The 15,503-nt window shown below is 37.3% G+C and overlaps 1 protein-coding gene across 1 annotated transcript; it reads right to left on the bottom strand.

The window, feature by feature from the left end:
• Positions 1 to 11,369: 11,369 nt before the first annotated feature.
• Positions 11,370 to 12,538, bottom strand: LOC140035627 (uncharacterized). Its single transcript, XM_072076932.1, has 3 exons — positions 12,140 to 12,538; positions 11,732 to 12,036; positions 11,370 to 11,598 (listed from the first exon to the last, which is right to left on the bottom strand). The coding sequence occupies exons 1-3, from the start codon at positions 12,536 to 12,538 to the stop codon at positions 11,370 to 11,372; spliced, it is 933 nt and encodes a 310-aa protein (XP_071933033.1).
• Positions 12,539 to 15,503: the final 2,965 nt, after the last annotated feature.

Raw genomic sequence — 15,503 nt, forward strand, 5'->3', positions numbered from 1 at the left:
ACTCAAGACTGAAGACCGAGGACAATTGAGGCAGGGATGGTGCAGGGCCATTAAAGCGCAATATCTTTGTTGGCCATATAATATAATTTTTGATTCCTGATTTGTGATTCTAATAACAGAAGCGATATGAGGACAGAACAAGCAACAACCTATTGCAGGCCATATATGGTGGAAAGACCAAAATACCCTATGAAGTCATCAGAATTATCATCGAAACCGGCCCATGTTTGCACTGTAGCTAATGGTCCTTCCACCTTTTATATATTTTAGATTCTAGGATATATTCTAGACATTACTTTTTTAATCCACTGTCTTTTCTCATGAAATCTACACATGATCTATCTCCTGATATCCTCAAACATTGTCAAAATAGGCTTTTGCCTTACTTCTTTGATATACTGATTAAAACTTTCACAAATATTGTTGCTTAGAAACTCACACTTCGTTCTAAAGGAGAAAGTGTGCCTTGCCCAAAGATTAGTAGGAATAGTTCTTAACCATGCATGAGCTTCTGGTGAAATTGCTTGCATTTCCCTCATGGCTGCTTCAAATCTATCAGGCACATATGCTCTAGCAGCAGCCCACCTGATGTTTCTTAGTTGCTTATCTTTGAACTTTAGCTTAAAGTTTGCATACATGTGCCTAACGCAGTATCTGTGCTCAACTCCAGAAAATTTGCTTTCTATTGTGTCAATCAGACCCTATACAAAAGTGAACAAATACTAAATATTAGATTCTGTACAAATACATAATCATATATATTAGAAAATAAATTAGTCTAACCTTCTGTCTATCAGATATGAAAATCCAGCCCCTTTCATTCGACTTCACAATATGCTTCGTAAGTGTTTCAAGAAACCAGCCCCAACTATCTTTGCATTCAGACTCTACCAGTGGCATGGCCAATTGGTACATCTAGTTGTTGGCATCTCTACCAACTGCAGCCATCAACTGCCCTCCTAGTGTGCATTTCAAATGACAAGCATCCAATCCTATTACAGGCCTACATGCTGAAATACCTCTTTTTGTGCAGAAAACATTATAAACATCCTTTTAAAATGGGGTTTTGATATATAGGAAATCTTTCAGTCACTACAATAGCAACTGAGCCCGGATGCTTTAGCATTAAAGTAGCACAGTAGTCCCTCAATCTCCAGTATTGTTATTTATGTTCACCTTGAATCATTGTTTTCGCTTTACTCTTGGCCTTATAAAGTTGTTGGTCGCCTACATTAACATTGTATTTCTTCTTCACTGCTTTCTTAAGTACCTCAATTTTCAAAGATGGATCATTAGCAATGTCCCTAACAAACATTTGAGCTAACCATCTTGCATTAGCACTCTTGTTCTTATAGGACCTTGGCCACTTATGAGGAACCCCTTCTAATGTTTTTATTTGGAATTTACTAGTATCCTCACATATACTAGCATGTATTCTCCATCCACAGTTCTTGCTACATTTAGCTGTTACCCTATCACTATCATCTTAATAGGCTTCAGTTCAAACCCATTCACTATAGAGTGTTGTCTTAGTGCAAGCTTGAAGTCTTGCACAGTAGTGAAAATATGCCTAACCTCAAGTTTAGACTTTTCCAAGTCCTTCTCAATATTAAACTCAGGAAACTCAGCAGGTTGTTCATCATCAGATGAGTTTAATGCAGCGTGCAATATTTCATCATCACTAACACTGTCCCTTTCCACCATTTTTCCTTTCTCTTTGTATGCAAGATAAGCCTTATACTCATCTTCAATTAACTTCTCGTACTCTCTATAATCTGGAAAATCATGATGATGATTTAGGCCTTCTAAATTTTCTCCCTCATCTCCCTCATCTATTGGGTCACAGTTGTCACTCAACTTATCACCATCTTGGAAAAAATCAAAGTCAGAATCATCACTTGATTCAACTTGAGAAGTATGATATGTTTCATCAGATGTGTCACTTATATCTGTGACGCCTCCATTTCTCCCTAAGGCGAACCAAAGGGTATCCGCGGGACGCCTGTCCGGCTCTCGTCAGGACTCACTACAATCCACAATTCAAAAGCTCGAAAATACTGCGAATAATCTCAATATATATTCAAAGTACTCCAAAGTATTGCATGCTTACAATTAGTTAGCTTTCAAGCTTGATACACTCCAAAAGAATATGTACTACAACTATCCATTATAATATAAGTTAAGGTCTTCAAAAGAAAACATTCTAGTACTATTCACGAGCACCCTTGATCTCGAACCCTGCTAAGGAAAACAAAAACGTAGAATGAGCTACACAGCCCAGTGAGATTCCAAGACACTCTAGCAGTTCTAATAAATCAAGTAATTTGAGCATACCACATGTATGGTTCAAGGTTACATATTGGCACATTAACATGAGATATTTATCAGTGTACGAGTAATTGGAACATATCACAGGTATGGCTCAGGGTTGCACGTTGGTACATTATCATGAAACAGTTATCATTATGCAAAATAAACACACATTGAAGGATATGGTGTTCCAGTGGAACGATTTCGGTCATCTGCACCTTATAATTTCAAAATCCCTCGATTTGTCTGGCCATCACCTTATCCCTCCAGTGGTAGTACTCGAGTATACCGAAACGATGTCCCAAGGTTCCAACCTACCCGACCGAGCCCAGTCCTGGCTCGAGTAGGTCAGTAACCGAGGGCAGGACCCAGTTCAGGTTAGAGCTTACAACATGCACAAGTAATTAAGTAAAACGGTAAATTGTAAATAATCTCGGTTAACGGTAAGATTTATCATTTTAGTAGGTCGAGTGAGATGACGTACACACTCCCTTTATCATGGTGGACAATTTCATGTGAGCAATTATTAATAACATTTAACACATAAACACGTAAGCAATATGAGGTAATTTCATATGAACATGTAATTTACGGTAATCAAATAATCAACTAGTTAGGTAAACGGTAAGTAATTACGGTTAATGGTTAATGGTAAGTAATTACGGTTAATTGGCAGATATTTGCCGTTTTAATAGGCCGCCATTGGCCATTTCCCACTTTTACCGCTTAAGAGTCGAGAAGATTCACTCCAATCGACTTATGCGGCCATAGCATAATTAATCATTTAAACACTTAATGTAAATATGCAATTCAAGTATTTCATGTCGAGTAATTCAAGTATACCTTACTTAAATATGCATGAATGTGGTAAATACTTATCATATAGCACTTAACACTTAATGATCATGGAATAAGCATGTCATAGACTTATTCAAATTACATATTCCTGTATAAAACACTCACCTAGTCAAAACAAGTGAGTAGGTGCTCAAACAAGTGTTTAGGCGTTTGCTCCGAGTTCCTCTTGAAGGTCCCCTTGAGCGCCTGAGCAAACAATAATCAACTTCACTCACAATCATGCATTTACCAAGAAGGGATGTACACTCATCTAGACTAAATCAAAGTCCTAAAAGAGAGTTTCAATTCCTTTAACTTGAGGTTCAAGAGTGAAGTTTTAAAGTTCGAAGATAGAGACTAGTATTTCCATGAAATTGAGTTCAAAACGTTCAGTCGATATCGAGAAAAGAAGTCAAGTTTCCAAAATTTTATTTTCTAAGAAATTGGCAAAATTCACCTTTGTGTGTCAAATTTAGAAAAATCATATCTTGCACTCCGTAGGTCCAAAATTGGAAACCTTGCTACCATTGGAAACTAGTTCCGAAGTACTAAAAGTTCCTAGAAGATACTTTTCTAATATTCAAAATGGAAGACACTCAAATTTTGGCTTAAAGTGGCTGACTTGGACTCCCAAGACAGATTCGGGTTGGTTTTTGGCAAATTTTGGAAATTCGGCAAAATTCACACAATATGAAATAGCCTCCAAAATTTGGAACTCAATTAGAGTTGCAATCAAAGTTTAAAATAAAATAAACAGAACAAGAATCCAAGTTTTGAGCGCCAAGATATAGCAGCTCAAATTTGGTTAAAAATTCCTCATTGATCAAGAATTTCCAGATTTGACACATGAACTTTGGGACTTCAGTTGGACATTGAAATAGACTTGGAATGGCACAAAATTTGGTAGTATTACTCTACCATATAAGGGTTATTCCTCTATCAAATTTCATATAAAAATTCATTCGGAAAGTCAGTTAATAAAGCCACTAAAGTTCCAAGAATTTCCAAGGCAATTCTGCCTTGTACTTCAATTTTCCTTTTTAAAAGCTTTATTCCACACAATCAATTTCAATTAATTCAAATATTGAAACTAATGTTCCACAAATATCCAATAAGCAATTTAGAAGTAATTGACATCAAGATTTTCGAAATATAACTTTCCAAATTAGATTTGACCATTCGGCCAAGAGAAAAGGAAAAATTTTTCAGATTCGAAGAGCAACTTTGGGACATAATTTGTCTATCGAAATGTTCTTAGATTGACACCAAAATTGGTACAACTCAACTTCCATATGACGACTACTCCTCTACCAAATTTCATTTGAAAATTCACACTGGAAGGTAGTGAACTAAACTACCAAATTTCAAGAAAATCCCAAGACCAATCTGTCTTTTGCTTTCTTCTTCCTTTTCAAACATTTTGCCCAATGAAAACGATTCAAATCTGGTCCATTTATGAAACAAAAGTCTGAGAAACATCTAATATACATTTGGTAAGTGATTGACACCAAAAGTTTCAAAATAACAAGTTCCAAACAAGATAGGCCATTGATCAGTCCAAAATGAGGGTTTTCAAGCAATGATGCAGGTCTGTAATTTGGCCATAATTCACTCAATTCAACTCAGAATTGAGCATGGTTGGTGGCGTTGAAAACTACATTTATAAGGTTACAATTTCTTAGAAGAAATTGTTTCCAAAATCTGTCCACGGCTAGCTCATATTTGAGCACCAATTTGCTGCTCAAAACAGAGCTCCCAGTGTAGACACAAAACAGGACAGTCATGTTCAAACCATTGGTATGAACTACTCAGGTGGAACTAGGGTGTGCATTTTATACCGTTGGAAAGCTGGGAATGTCTAGTTTCCATTTCCAAAAAATGGCACTCAATTTTGATGTCAGAGCAAAAAGTTATAGCCAAAACAAAAACACTGCCAGAGCAGTTACGGGAAAATTTCCAGTTTTGCTGATTTCCGAAATCACAACATTTGGCCAACCAAATCACGAAATTTTTTGATGAAACTTCGTATACAACTTATATTACTCATATACATCAGAAACAAGTCATTAAAACCTCAAAAATTTGCACTAAAATGCACGAAATTCACAGGGGCAGAATCGGAAAAATTCTCCCTTTGACCTCTTTTGGGTTTTCATCCTTAATCTCACTCATTTCTAGTATAACAAGCACTAAACCAACATTAATAACACCATAGTTCATCAAATCAGTCCATCCAACCATAGTCAGAATTCATAGAGCCCACACATCAACTTTCAACATAAATAAAACTACCCACATACATACATGAGCTCATAAGTGCACTACTACTTCCATAAATCAAGATTTTTAAGGTTGATCATCACTTACTTTAGTTGATGAACCAAGCAGAAATTTCGGTCCTCCTTAGCCCAAGAAAAACCGTGAAAGCAGCCCTCTTTCCTAGCTTGATGTGGTCTCCAAGGGATTAGTTAAGTGTGGTTAAATTTTGGTGTGATTTGGTGAAAGATAGATGAAGAAATGAAGAAGAAATGGAAGAGCTTGGAGTTGTTTTTCTCCTCCGTGTGGCCGGCTGGAATGGAGCATGAGAGAGAGAGGTTTGATAAAAAATGAAGCTTCCAAGAGAAGCTAAAATGTGTGGCCCAAAATTAAGCAAAAGTCAACTCTCTCCTCGCACGTACACGCTCACGTTTTGTGCTCGATTCCTCTCGAGTTTGTTTCACTAGTGCACTAAACCTCTAATGCACTTGTATTCATACTATTATTATTCACTCTTAATGGTCTAAAAATAATGGTCTTAAGTTCCTCAATTATATCGCGCGTGTGAAAACGCGTATTTCCAATTTGTGCGCGATAACGTGAAATTTCTAATAAATTCTTATAACGATAGTATAACTAACTAACACTTGAGTACTTAAACATAAAAATACCTATTTCAAAAATAATGTATAAGTCTTCAAATCTCCAAGTTACTGTACTCTCAAATTGAATATTATCTCCAAACGTTTATTCACTAAATCTCACTAAATGAGCTTCCAAAAATTAACTTTATTAACGGGACATTTTAAGAATATATGCAAGTCATAGTTCCATATAAATGGTTCAAAAAGGGTTGAAATAAATTATTCGAAGAAAATGGGTGAATAAATAAATAATTAAGCCATTAAAATGGAATTATAAGTGAGGAAAATTTGGGTCCTCGCAATATCACCCTCATGCTAAATAGGTTGATCAGCATTTCGAGCTCCGTTACCATTTTCCAAAGTACACATGATTGTATAGCTAGAAAAGGCAACAAATAGACTATATTATACACATATATAATCAACAAGAGAAGTATTACAATCATAAAAGAAGTCCCCTAACTAACAATTCAAATCACATATGGAATTAAAAAAAAACAACTTCAGCAAGTAACGTCATTTTTTTTTATAGAAAATTAAGATATTAGTTAGAGAAAGTTCAATCACATAGTAAGTGCCAAAAGTTGTGGTTCAATGATCAAAAAAGGGAAAAAAATTAATCATCTCTTGTAGTACTATTTTTTTTTTCAATGTCAAATTCGTTTGCTTTTATATATTTCCCCAAAGTTGTTACTATTAGTGGAGTAGCATTTCTTTTTCAAACATAATCTAAACTAAATATGTCTTCAATTTCAACAACATTCTACTTTTACCAAATCCCAACTAAATCCAATCAAGTCAACAAGCATTCCGATGTCAATGGTGTTAGGAACATGGTACTATAACCAGAAGTGAAACATACGGAGCCACAATGCACTAACAACAACCACAAACTACAATATTGTCTAGTAAGAAATCATTTGTCAGATTCATTTAATATTCATTAGTTGTCTTAAAATATTAACCCTTTGGTGTTTATAAACTGACCTTTTCATTTTATCCTTCACTTTCAAATTTTCGCTTCAAGTCTTTCGCCTCCATTCAAGCTTGATTTCTTTGATTTTGTTAGTTGATCCGTCATTTCTTTCTACGGTTTCTATGAGGGGCAATGGAGAGAGTTTGGGTTGATAATGACAAAGAAGAAATTAGAAAAGTGGCTTCCATTTTTTTGTTTTGTTGTCCCGCCACTTCATAAAGGGCATTTTTGAGAATGAAATTTCATTTTTAGGGTTTCATGGGCATATTTGTCCATTTATAATTAAGTTGGATCTAAACATGTATTTTCACGTGAATTATAAAATGCCGTCTCGTTTGACCGTTAGTCCAAAGAGTTAAGTGACTAAAAGTTAACGTTAGGGACTAACTGATAGTTGGGGTATAGTTTAAGGGAGTAAACTGATAAAAACCCTTTTTTTATAGTTTATAGTTTTAGTTGTTTTATAGTGACAATTGGTGTTTCTTTGCTAGTCATTGAAGAATCGGTTCTTGTCTTACCCAAAAAAAAAGAAGAATCGGTTCTTGAAGAATGTGACCCAAACAAAATGAGCTTGCCATTAAGTAGACCCGAAAGTGTGTATGAGAGAGATTTTTCCTTCAAATTTTGCTTCACTTTTCCTTCTGGTTCTTGATTTTCTGTTCTTTTCTTGTGGATTTTTTTCATCATTTCAGTGTGTGAGAGAGAGCTTGTGCAAGTTTCAGATAAATTCAGATGAAATTTTTGATAAGGTGAAATTCATCAGAGAAGAAATGTCCATCTAAATTGAAGAATATGACCCAAAGGATAAATATACCCCTTGCTGGTTGTGCAGAATATATAAAATGCGATATCACTGTCGGAAAAGTCCTACATTAGAGACTCTAAACAATTGGAGGACTAAATTGGTTAAAAAAATCATAAATGACGGAATTGATTGTAGTGTAAAAGTTTAGGGACGAAAATGGTAATATTCCAAAAAAAACAAGTTTTACAATTTTCTTTATGAGAGAAGAATACACCAAAAGGCAACAAACATCTATGTTTCTTTTCACCTCTGACAAAATGAAATAAGATGTATATCCTATAAAGCCTCTAGTCTCAAGCCCTTTTCTATTCCTTTGGTTTTTAAGATGATTTCCTCAAGCGTCCTTTTCTCTAAAGCCTTTAGCCTCAAGCAAATACAATGATTTCTTCTGTTTTGCAAGAAAGAGAAAGGAGAAACAGAGAATGATGGGGCCAACTGCTGCTTTCTTTCGTATGAGATAAGAGAGAAAGAGATGAGAAAGAATAAGAGAGAAAGCAAAAGGTTATTAGCGAAAAGTCAAAAATAGCCCTCAACAGTTAGTTACTGTTTTGGGGGCCAGCTATGCTTTTCTCTATAAAGTAGTAATTTTAGACAAAAAGATGCAAATGACCTCAACAGTAATGTACAGTTTGAAGAAGTAGAGAACATTCCCAGGGCATTAATGGAAAAAAATTTCTCCCTCCTCAAAGGCCGCCGCGTGGCTCAATGTGGGAGTAGAAAGCTTAAATCTTTCTATGTATGTAATATTAAGAAATGTTCCATGCCCTTTGTTTCTTATAGTTGAAAGTTTTATAATGGCGTAAGAACTTTGATTAATATATCTATTACTATCAAAAGAATAAAAAATAAATGATGCTTTACTAATTTGAAATTAATGAATTGAGTAAAGGATCCAAAACTATGTTATATAAAGTATTACCGTATTTTTTTTCTATTTTTTATTAAAAATAAAATTTGTTCTTTTTCTTCCCGAGTACATATATGTTTACATTTTCCAGATGTCAATTTTTTTTCCTTTTCCTTTTCTTTCATCGCTGGAGAATGTTTTGCAGTGTAACTTTTTTTTTTGGCAACCCCCAGAGCTGGGTTTGGGATGCCAGCCCCAATTTTATTACTTTAGAACAGATCCTGAGGAGGGCATAAACCTGACCTCATCCATACAAGCCCAATACAAGACGCTTACTGAACACGGCGTCTTCGAAGAGATGGGTACGCCAATTTATCCAAACGATATTCGCCCCTAGCTATTCTTGGCAGGCTACTTAGATGTTCATAGGTACAGACCGACTCAGACAGGGTACACCCGACATTGGTTAGAATATCCGCAACCTTATTAGCTTCTCGATAGCAATGCTTGAATTGTATACTCCCCTTAGAAAGTGTCCAGCACTGCTTGATCTCACCACTAATTGACCTCAGGCATTGGGAATTATTCCTCAGAATCTGTATTAACAGTCTTGAATCCGATTCAACAACCAGCTACCATACCATATTTCTCTGGACACACAGTTGCATCCCAAGCAATAATGCTTTAGCTTCAGCTTGCAAACTAGTCCGATAGCCAAAGCATCCTGCGAAGGCAAAAATAAAGGACCCCGAGACATCCCTAAGGATCCCCCCTCCACCACTCAGACCCGAATTTCCTTTAGAGGACCCATCTAAATTCAGCTTAAACTTTCCCAAGACTAGAGGGTGCCAATGAACCAGACGAATCCTAAACACTTCCAATCGCCGCTCCACCAATCCCAAGAACTGAGGCCATGTCGCGACCTGCTGAAATTCACCAAATTGCAACCAGTAGGCATCCTTCAAGTTTTGAAAAACTGCTCCACAAATAGATCGGACATCCGTGGTACTCCCTTCAAGCACTGCTGAATTCCTTGCCTTCCACAAGTTCCAACACACAAAAGCGCGCAAGAGGCAAAAGACAAACTTTAACCTCATAGACTTAGTAAGTTTGCACCACCAATTCACCAAATACACTCTGAAGTGGTCATGACTAAAAGGAAGACCGCACAGAGATCCGAAAACCTTCCAAACCGCCCTTGTTATCTCACTCTCCATGAACACATGCTGCAGGGTTTCAACACTAGACTCTACACAGTAAAAACATTTGGATGGTAAGTGAACAAAAAGCCTAGTTAAAATATCATCCAACGGTAGCCGCCCTCGCAACAACCACAACATAAAGAAGGAAATTTTTAGAGGGAGGTGTGGATGCCAAACCTGCCTAAACATGAAAGAGGATGGCTTGGCCTCCCTCAACTCATGGAAGGCCGAGGATACCGAGAAACGTCCAGATGACGAAGCCGTCCAAACCATTCTATCCACTGACAAGGTACAAGGGACTGGCACACTCATCACAGCCTAGACTACATCAGATGGTAAGACTTGAGCCACCAGCCGCCTATTCCATGCACCATCCGCTACAAAATTTTGAAAGGACAAATGTTCCTGCACCTCCACTCTGAGGTAGAAAGCACCTGAACCCGTCCAGTTATCATACCAAAAATGACAATTGCCTCTATAAGGTCTCCACATTATGAATAGCTCAGCAAATCCCCTAATATCCAATATGCGACGCCAAGTTGCAGAACTAGTAGAGATCATAGACACTTGACAAGGATGAGAGTCGTGACAGTATTTGGCCCGCAAGAATAAAGCCCACAACGAGATACCATTCCTAAGGTTTCACCACAATTTGCATGAGAAGGACGGATAAGTGTCATAAAGCGACCAAAATCCAACACCACCCTCCTCTGGCGGAAAACATAAATCTCTCCATCTAATCTAGTGAAACTTGTTTGAGTCTTTATTTGTTCCCCACAAGAAATTAGCACAAACTCGTTCAATCATGCAAAAGGAGCTTTTTGGAAGTATCGCTAACTCCAATAGATGAAGGGGAATGTTTGACAACACGTGCTTGATCAAAATGATCTTACCACCAGAGGATAAAAGGCGGTTCTTCCACGAGAGCACCTTATCAACAATCTGTTGGCACAAATCTGCAAAATATGCTCCCTTGCACCTACCAGTAAACAACGGAGAACCCAAATAACGAACCGGGAATTCTCTTTTAGAGAACTTAGTAACCTGTTCAATGACACTTTTACGAGCCACTGACACGCTGGGATGAATAAAAAAACCACTCTTACTAGTATTCACCAATAGATGCACATTGATACAATTCCAGCACCCGCATAACTTTCCTTAGCGAAGAAGCCGACCCATTGGCAAACACTATAACGTCATCTGCAAAAGCCAAGTGAGAGACAGTAGGGCAGCAACGCGATACTTTATATCCCACAAAATTTGATTACGAATAAAGCAAATTCAACCCTCTAGACAATACCTCGACTACAATAATAAAAAGCGTCGGTGATAGAGGATCTCCCTGCCGAAGCCCCCGGTAGGACTTAAAAAAGCCATGTGAAGCACCATTAACAATCACCGAGAACCACACGTTTGACAGCAATCGCCACGCCATATCAATAAATCTTTTCCCAAATCCAAATAGACGCAATACCTTAAGAATAAACACCTAGGACATCCTATCATATGCCTTCGCCATGTCAAGTTTAAACACCACATTCCGTCCCCTACATTTCTTCCCGATATCTGCTATCAACTCCAGAGTTAGGAGATAATTATCCGACATATTACGACCCGGCACAAATCCACTCTGCTGAGGAGAGATAATACATGGTAGAATCCGAGTTAACCATGATACAAAAACTCGAGAAATAACTTTATTCAGGAAGTTACACACACTAATAGGACAATATTGAAAGAAAGAGTGAGGATTCAGGACCTTTGGAATAAGAACAATTGAGGTAGCCGTAACAAATCGAGGAAGTTCTACTCCACAAAAGTAACTTAGAATCGCTTGGTAGACATCAGAACCTATCACCTCCCAGGCAAAAGTAAAGAATTTCCCTGTGAACCCATCCGGGGCCTGCTGTACTATCCCCATCCATAGAGAAGACCACATTCTTAACCTCGTCAAGAGACGGGGCCTCTTCCAGGCCAATATTTTCAATTTCGGAGCTCAAGTTAGGAATAACATGGAGCAATCGGGAATCCGAACTAGAATCCTCTGAGAACAACTCTTCAAAGTACCTCACTGTTTCCAGTCCGATGGAGCCATCATCTGTAAGCCAAGTGCCATGCAAATTTCGAATCCTGTGAATTGCTGCACGATACCTCCACTGCTTTACCACCGAGTGGAAGAACTTAGAATTTTTATCCCCCTGCTGCAGCCACTTAACCCTGCCTTTTTTGTTGCCAAAATTGCTCCTCAAGAGCTAGTACCTTCCTCAACTCGGCCCGCACCCGTTGCAATTCAACAACATTCTCATCCGAGGTATCTGATTGTAGCTGAAGCTCGGCACGAGCCATCGCTGCCTCTGCCCTCCTCACGCCGAGAAACACATCACCAAACGTCTCCTTGTTCCAAAGTTGAATGGCTCGGGAAACCCTTTGCAGTTTGGTCCAGACCCGATAAAATGGCGAGCCACTATCTTTGACTTGCCAAGCCACCTTAACCACATCCAACAGGCTAGCGTTAGATGTCCACATATTGAGAAATCTAAAAGTGCGAGGTTTATTGTCCAATTGGGTGGAGCAGGAGATGAGGAGCGGGGCATGATCAGAAGGGTCCCGGACCAAGTAGGAAACAGACAATGAGGCCGAAGCATTTAAGCTGGCCATGTTAATTAAAACCCGATCTAGACGCTTCTAGATTCTTGCTCGCCCAGATCTATTATTACACCAAGTGAAACTGGGCCTAGAAAACCTTGCATCAAACACACCAGTCTCACCCACAAAATGGGATAGTTCCAATCCCTGAGACGGCTGGAACAGCCGCCCACCCCTTTTCTCATTCGCAGACAAAATAAAATTGAAATCTCCTACAATATACCACGACTCTTGGCACGGCTTGTCACGTAACAAAGCATGCCACAACCACCTCCTCTTCACAGCAGTACACTTAGCATGAACGAAGGAGACATTAAAAGGACACAAGCATTGTGGATGACCGAACGAAATTGATAAGTGTTGATCCGAATCCCCAACAACCACAGAGGAGAAAGGTAAGCTAAAGAAGACCCACACATCCCTTGACGGGTTAGACACCACATGATCAAAATTCAAACGTACACGAATTGACTCAACGTCTTGTGTCGAAAGTTTAGGCTCATAGATTCCAACCATCGACAGCTCATGCATCATAATTAATTTTCTCAATCTTCAAAAATTTGGGGACTTAGAAATCCCACGAATGTTCCAGAAAAGTGCATTAATCATTAGACAAAACTTGGAAAGAATTTTGAGATTTTTGTTTTACCAACCTGAGCTCCCTATTCGGAGGGAACTTAGCCCGTATACCACGACGCCTAGTTGGGTGAATTTCTTGCTCAAGCACTACTAATTGATCAAGATTCATAGGCTCAAGCAAAGATTGGGAGCCATCAGGTATGCCCACCTGTGACCCTGGGAATCGAGGAGAGAGACAACCCGTGCTACTGGGCAAGTCGGCCACAATGTCATGATCTTCGCCTTCTGACTTGTCATCCCCCGCGTCCGTTGATGGAGATTCTTCCTCGACTACCCGACCAGCTAAGTTGTGAATGATACCACTAGCCGCAGCCTGAATAGCATCATCAACCAACGAAGGCAAGCTCACAGGTACAGGAAGCACTACCTCCCAGCGCACAACCCGTTCAGCATCAACCACGGCTATATCAGTAGTGATTGCTTGTTCTGCATGCGGCTCTGTTCCCAGCCCCTTACTCACGAAGGCAGAAGATGAAGTTGCAGCAGTAGCCACAGCAGTCCCACCTTTGTTCAATGTTTTGTAATGTAACTTTATTCTTTTTCAATGTCTTTTAGTGTAATTTTATTCGCACATGTTATTATTAGTCTAGATAATAAATGAGTGATAAATATGTATTTTGTTATTTTAAGTGTGTTTTATACTTTAGTTTTTAGTGTGTTTTTATTCTTTTTTATAGTTAATTAACTATTTTTCTAGTGAATTATGCATTTTATGGTTCAAAGTGTGAAAAATTGCATTTCTATGTGTTTAAATGGTGAAAACTTCATATTTTTTAAGATTTCAATGATTTAATCATCAAATGGAATAAATTGAGAAGATATTTGGATGATTTTTCATTATTTGAAGTGATTTAAAGAAAATATTAAGTGCAAAATGTTCAAAAAGATGGAATGTAATCAAGTATAAAAGAAGAAATATTGGATAGCTTTGACACCTTTTGATATTTTGATTATATCTTGAATTAAAAGTATCGGATTGACATGCTTCTGGAGCCATTTTGAAGTTACGACATGGCTCTACATTTCTTATGAGTCATCTAAATCTAGTTCATGCATTTTCATGGTCAAAAAATCAAAATACAGTCAGCTATTTTTGCTATCAAAAGTTGAAATAGGGGATTGACTAGTCAAGGGTATTTTGATCATTTATCAGTATACAGAGTTCCAAATTAGATGATTCTTGATGCACTAAAAAGATAACTCAAAGGACTACAACTCTCATGTTTTATACAAGAGTTAGTTCAGCCTCCATTATTAAGAATATATCAGTTAAAATTTGTGCAAAAATAGAACAATGTTGAAAACTGATAAAAAAAAGTGTAAACCTGTAGGGGAGGACAATATGCAACACAATACATGACCTTAACCCACGTTTTGAGGGTCGTATTCATATTTTGGCTACTTTACAGCTGGAACTAGTTGTACTTCAACTTGCAGCTCTTTCCTACTACTTTTGGACCAATTTTCTAAATGGATTTCAATTAGAAAATGCAAGAAGCATCTTGGAAATTTGGAGAAACAACTTTTGGGAATCTCAAAATACAATTTGCACAACTTGAAACATGATTGTTTGGAACTTTAATTCTCTATAAATAGGGCTGAGCTTATTTGATAACTTTTGAAAGGTTAGAAACATTACCAAAATGTATTCTCCACTAACTTTTCTTAGTTCATTAGTATAGTATAGTTAATGTAGTTTATCCATCTTGTACTTGTAACTAGATTTGGTTGAAGAATTAAGGAGAAAGATGGAGAGTTGGAACTCATGTGACAATGGTGATTTCTCTCCTATCACATTCTCTTTTATATTTGAGTTCATGTTTAGTTATAATACAAGTATGATTTTTTCTTTATTCTCTTCATGTTTTGCTAAAATTTATGCCAAGAGTTATGGATGAACTTTCTATATTTTATTAGCAATGTTTAAATGGTTGTTTGATGATATTATTTTGAACAAGTTATTTATCACTTTTGCTTAACTAATCATGATTAACTGGCCATTAATTGTGATAATTTTAAGGTGTTAAATTTGCAATAAGAATTGAAATTTGACACTAGTCCAAGGAAGTACCAAAACTAGGGAATACACTCACGAACCTTTGTGGATTTAGTGGCTTGTTTTATATAATTTCATAGAAAAAATGAATTTATAGTTAATTTTATAACCACGAAATTAGGTATGATTTAATTACAAGTATAGTTGATTCACTATGAGAATAGGTTTTATATACATTAGGAAATTACGCCATAACTAGCCAAGATAATAATATTCAATTAATCGATAATTTCACTTGCAAAAGTAGCGAGAAATTCCATAGCCCCTAGGAGATTATTATTA

This window comes from Coffea arabica, chromosome 2c, assembly GCF_036785885.1.
Source record: "Coffea arabica cultivar ET-39 chromosome 2c, Coffea Arabica ET-39 HiFi, whole genome shotgun sequence".
In the NCBI taxonomy this organism is placed as follows: Eukaryota; Viridiplantae; Streptophyta; class Magnoliopsida; order Gentianales; family Rubiaceae; genus Coffea; species Coffea arabica.

What these genes read in the sequence shown, in the direction of transcription:
- LOC140035627 (XM_072076932.1), bottom strand. Translation starts at nt 12,538, where the DNA reads ATGGCCAGCTTAAATGCTTCGGCCTCATTGTCTGTTTCCTACTTGGTC. An exon ending in TGCGGGCCGAGTTGAGGAAG is followed by an intron (nt 12,037 to 12,139) that starts GTACTAGCTCTT and finishes GTGGTAAAGCAG; the next exon opens with TGGAGGTATCGTGCAGCAAT. An exon ending in TTTTGCCTGGGAGGTGATAG is followed by an intron (nt 11,599 to 11,731) that starts GTTCTGATGTCT and finishes TTGTCCTATTAG; the next exon opens with TGTGTGTAACTTCCTGAATA.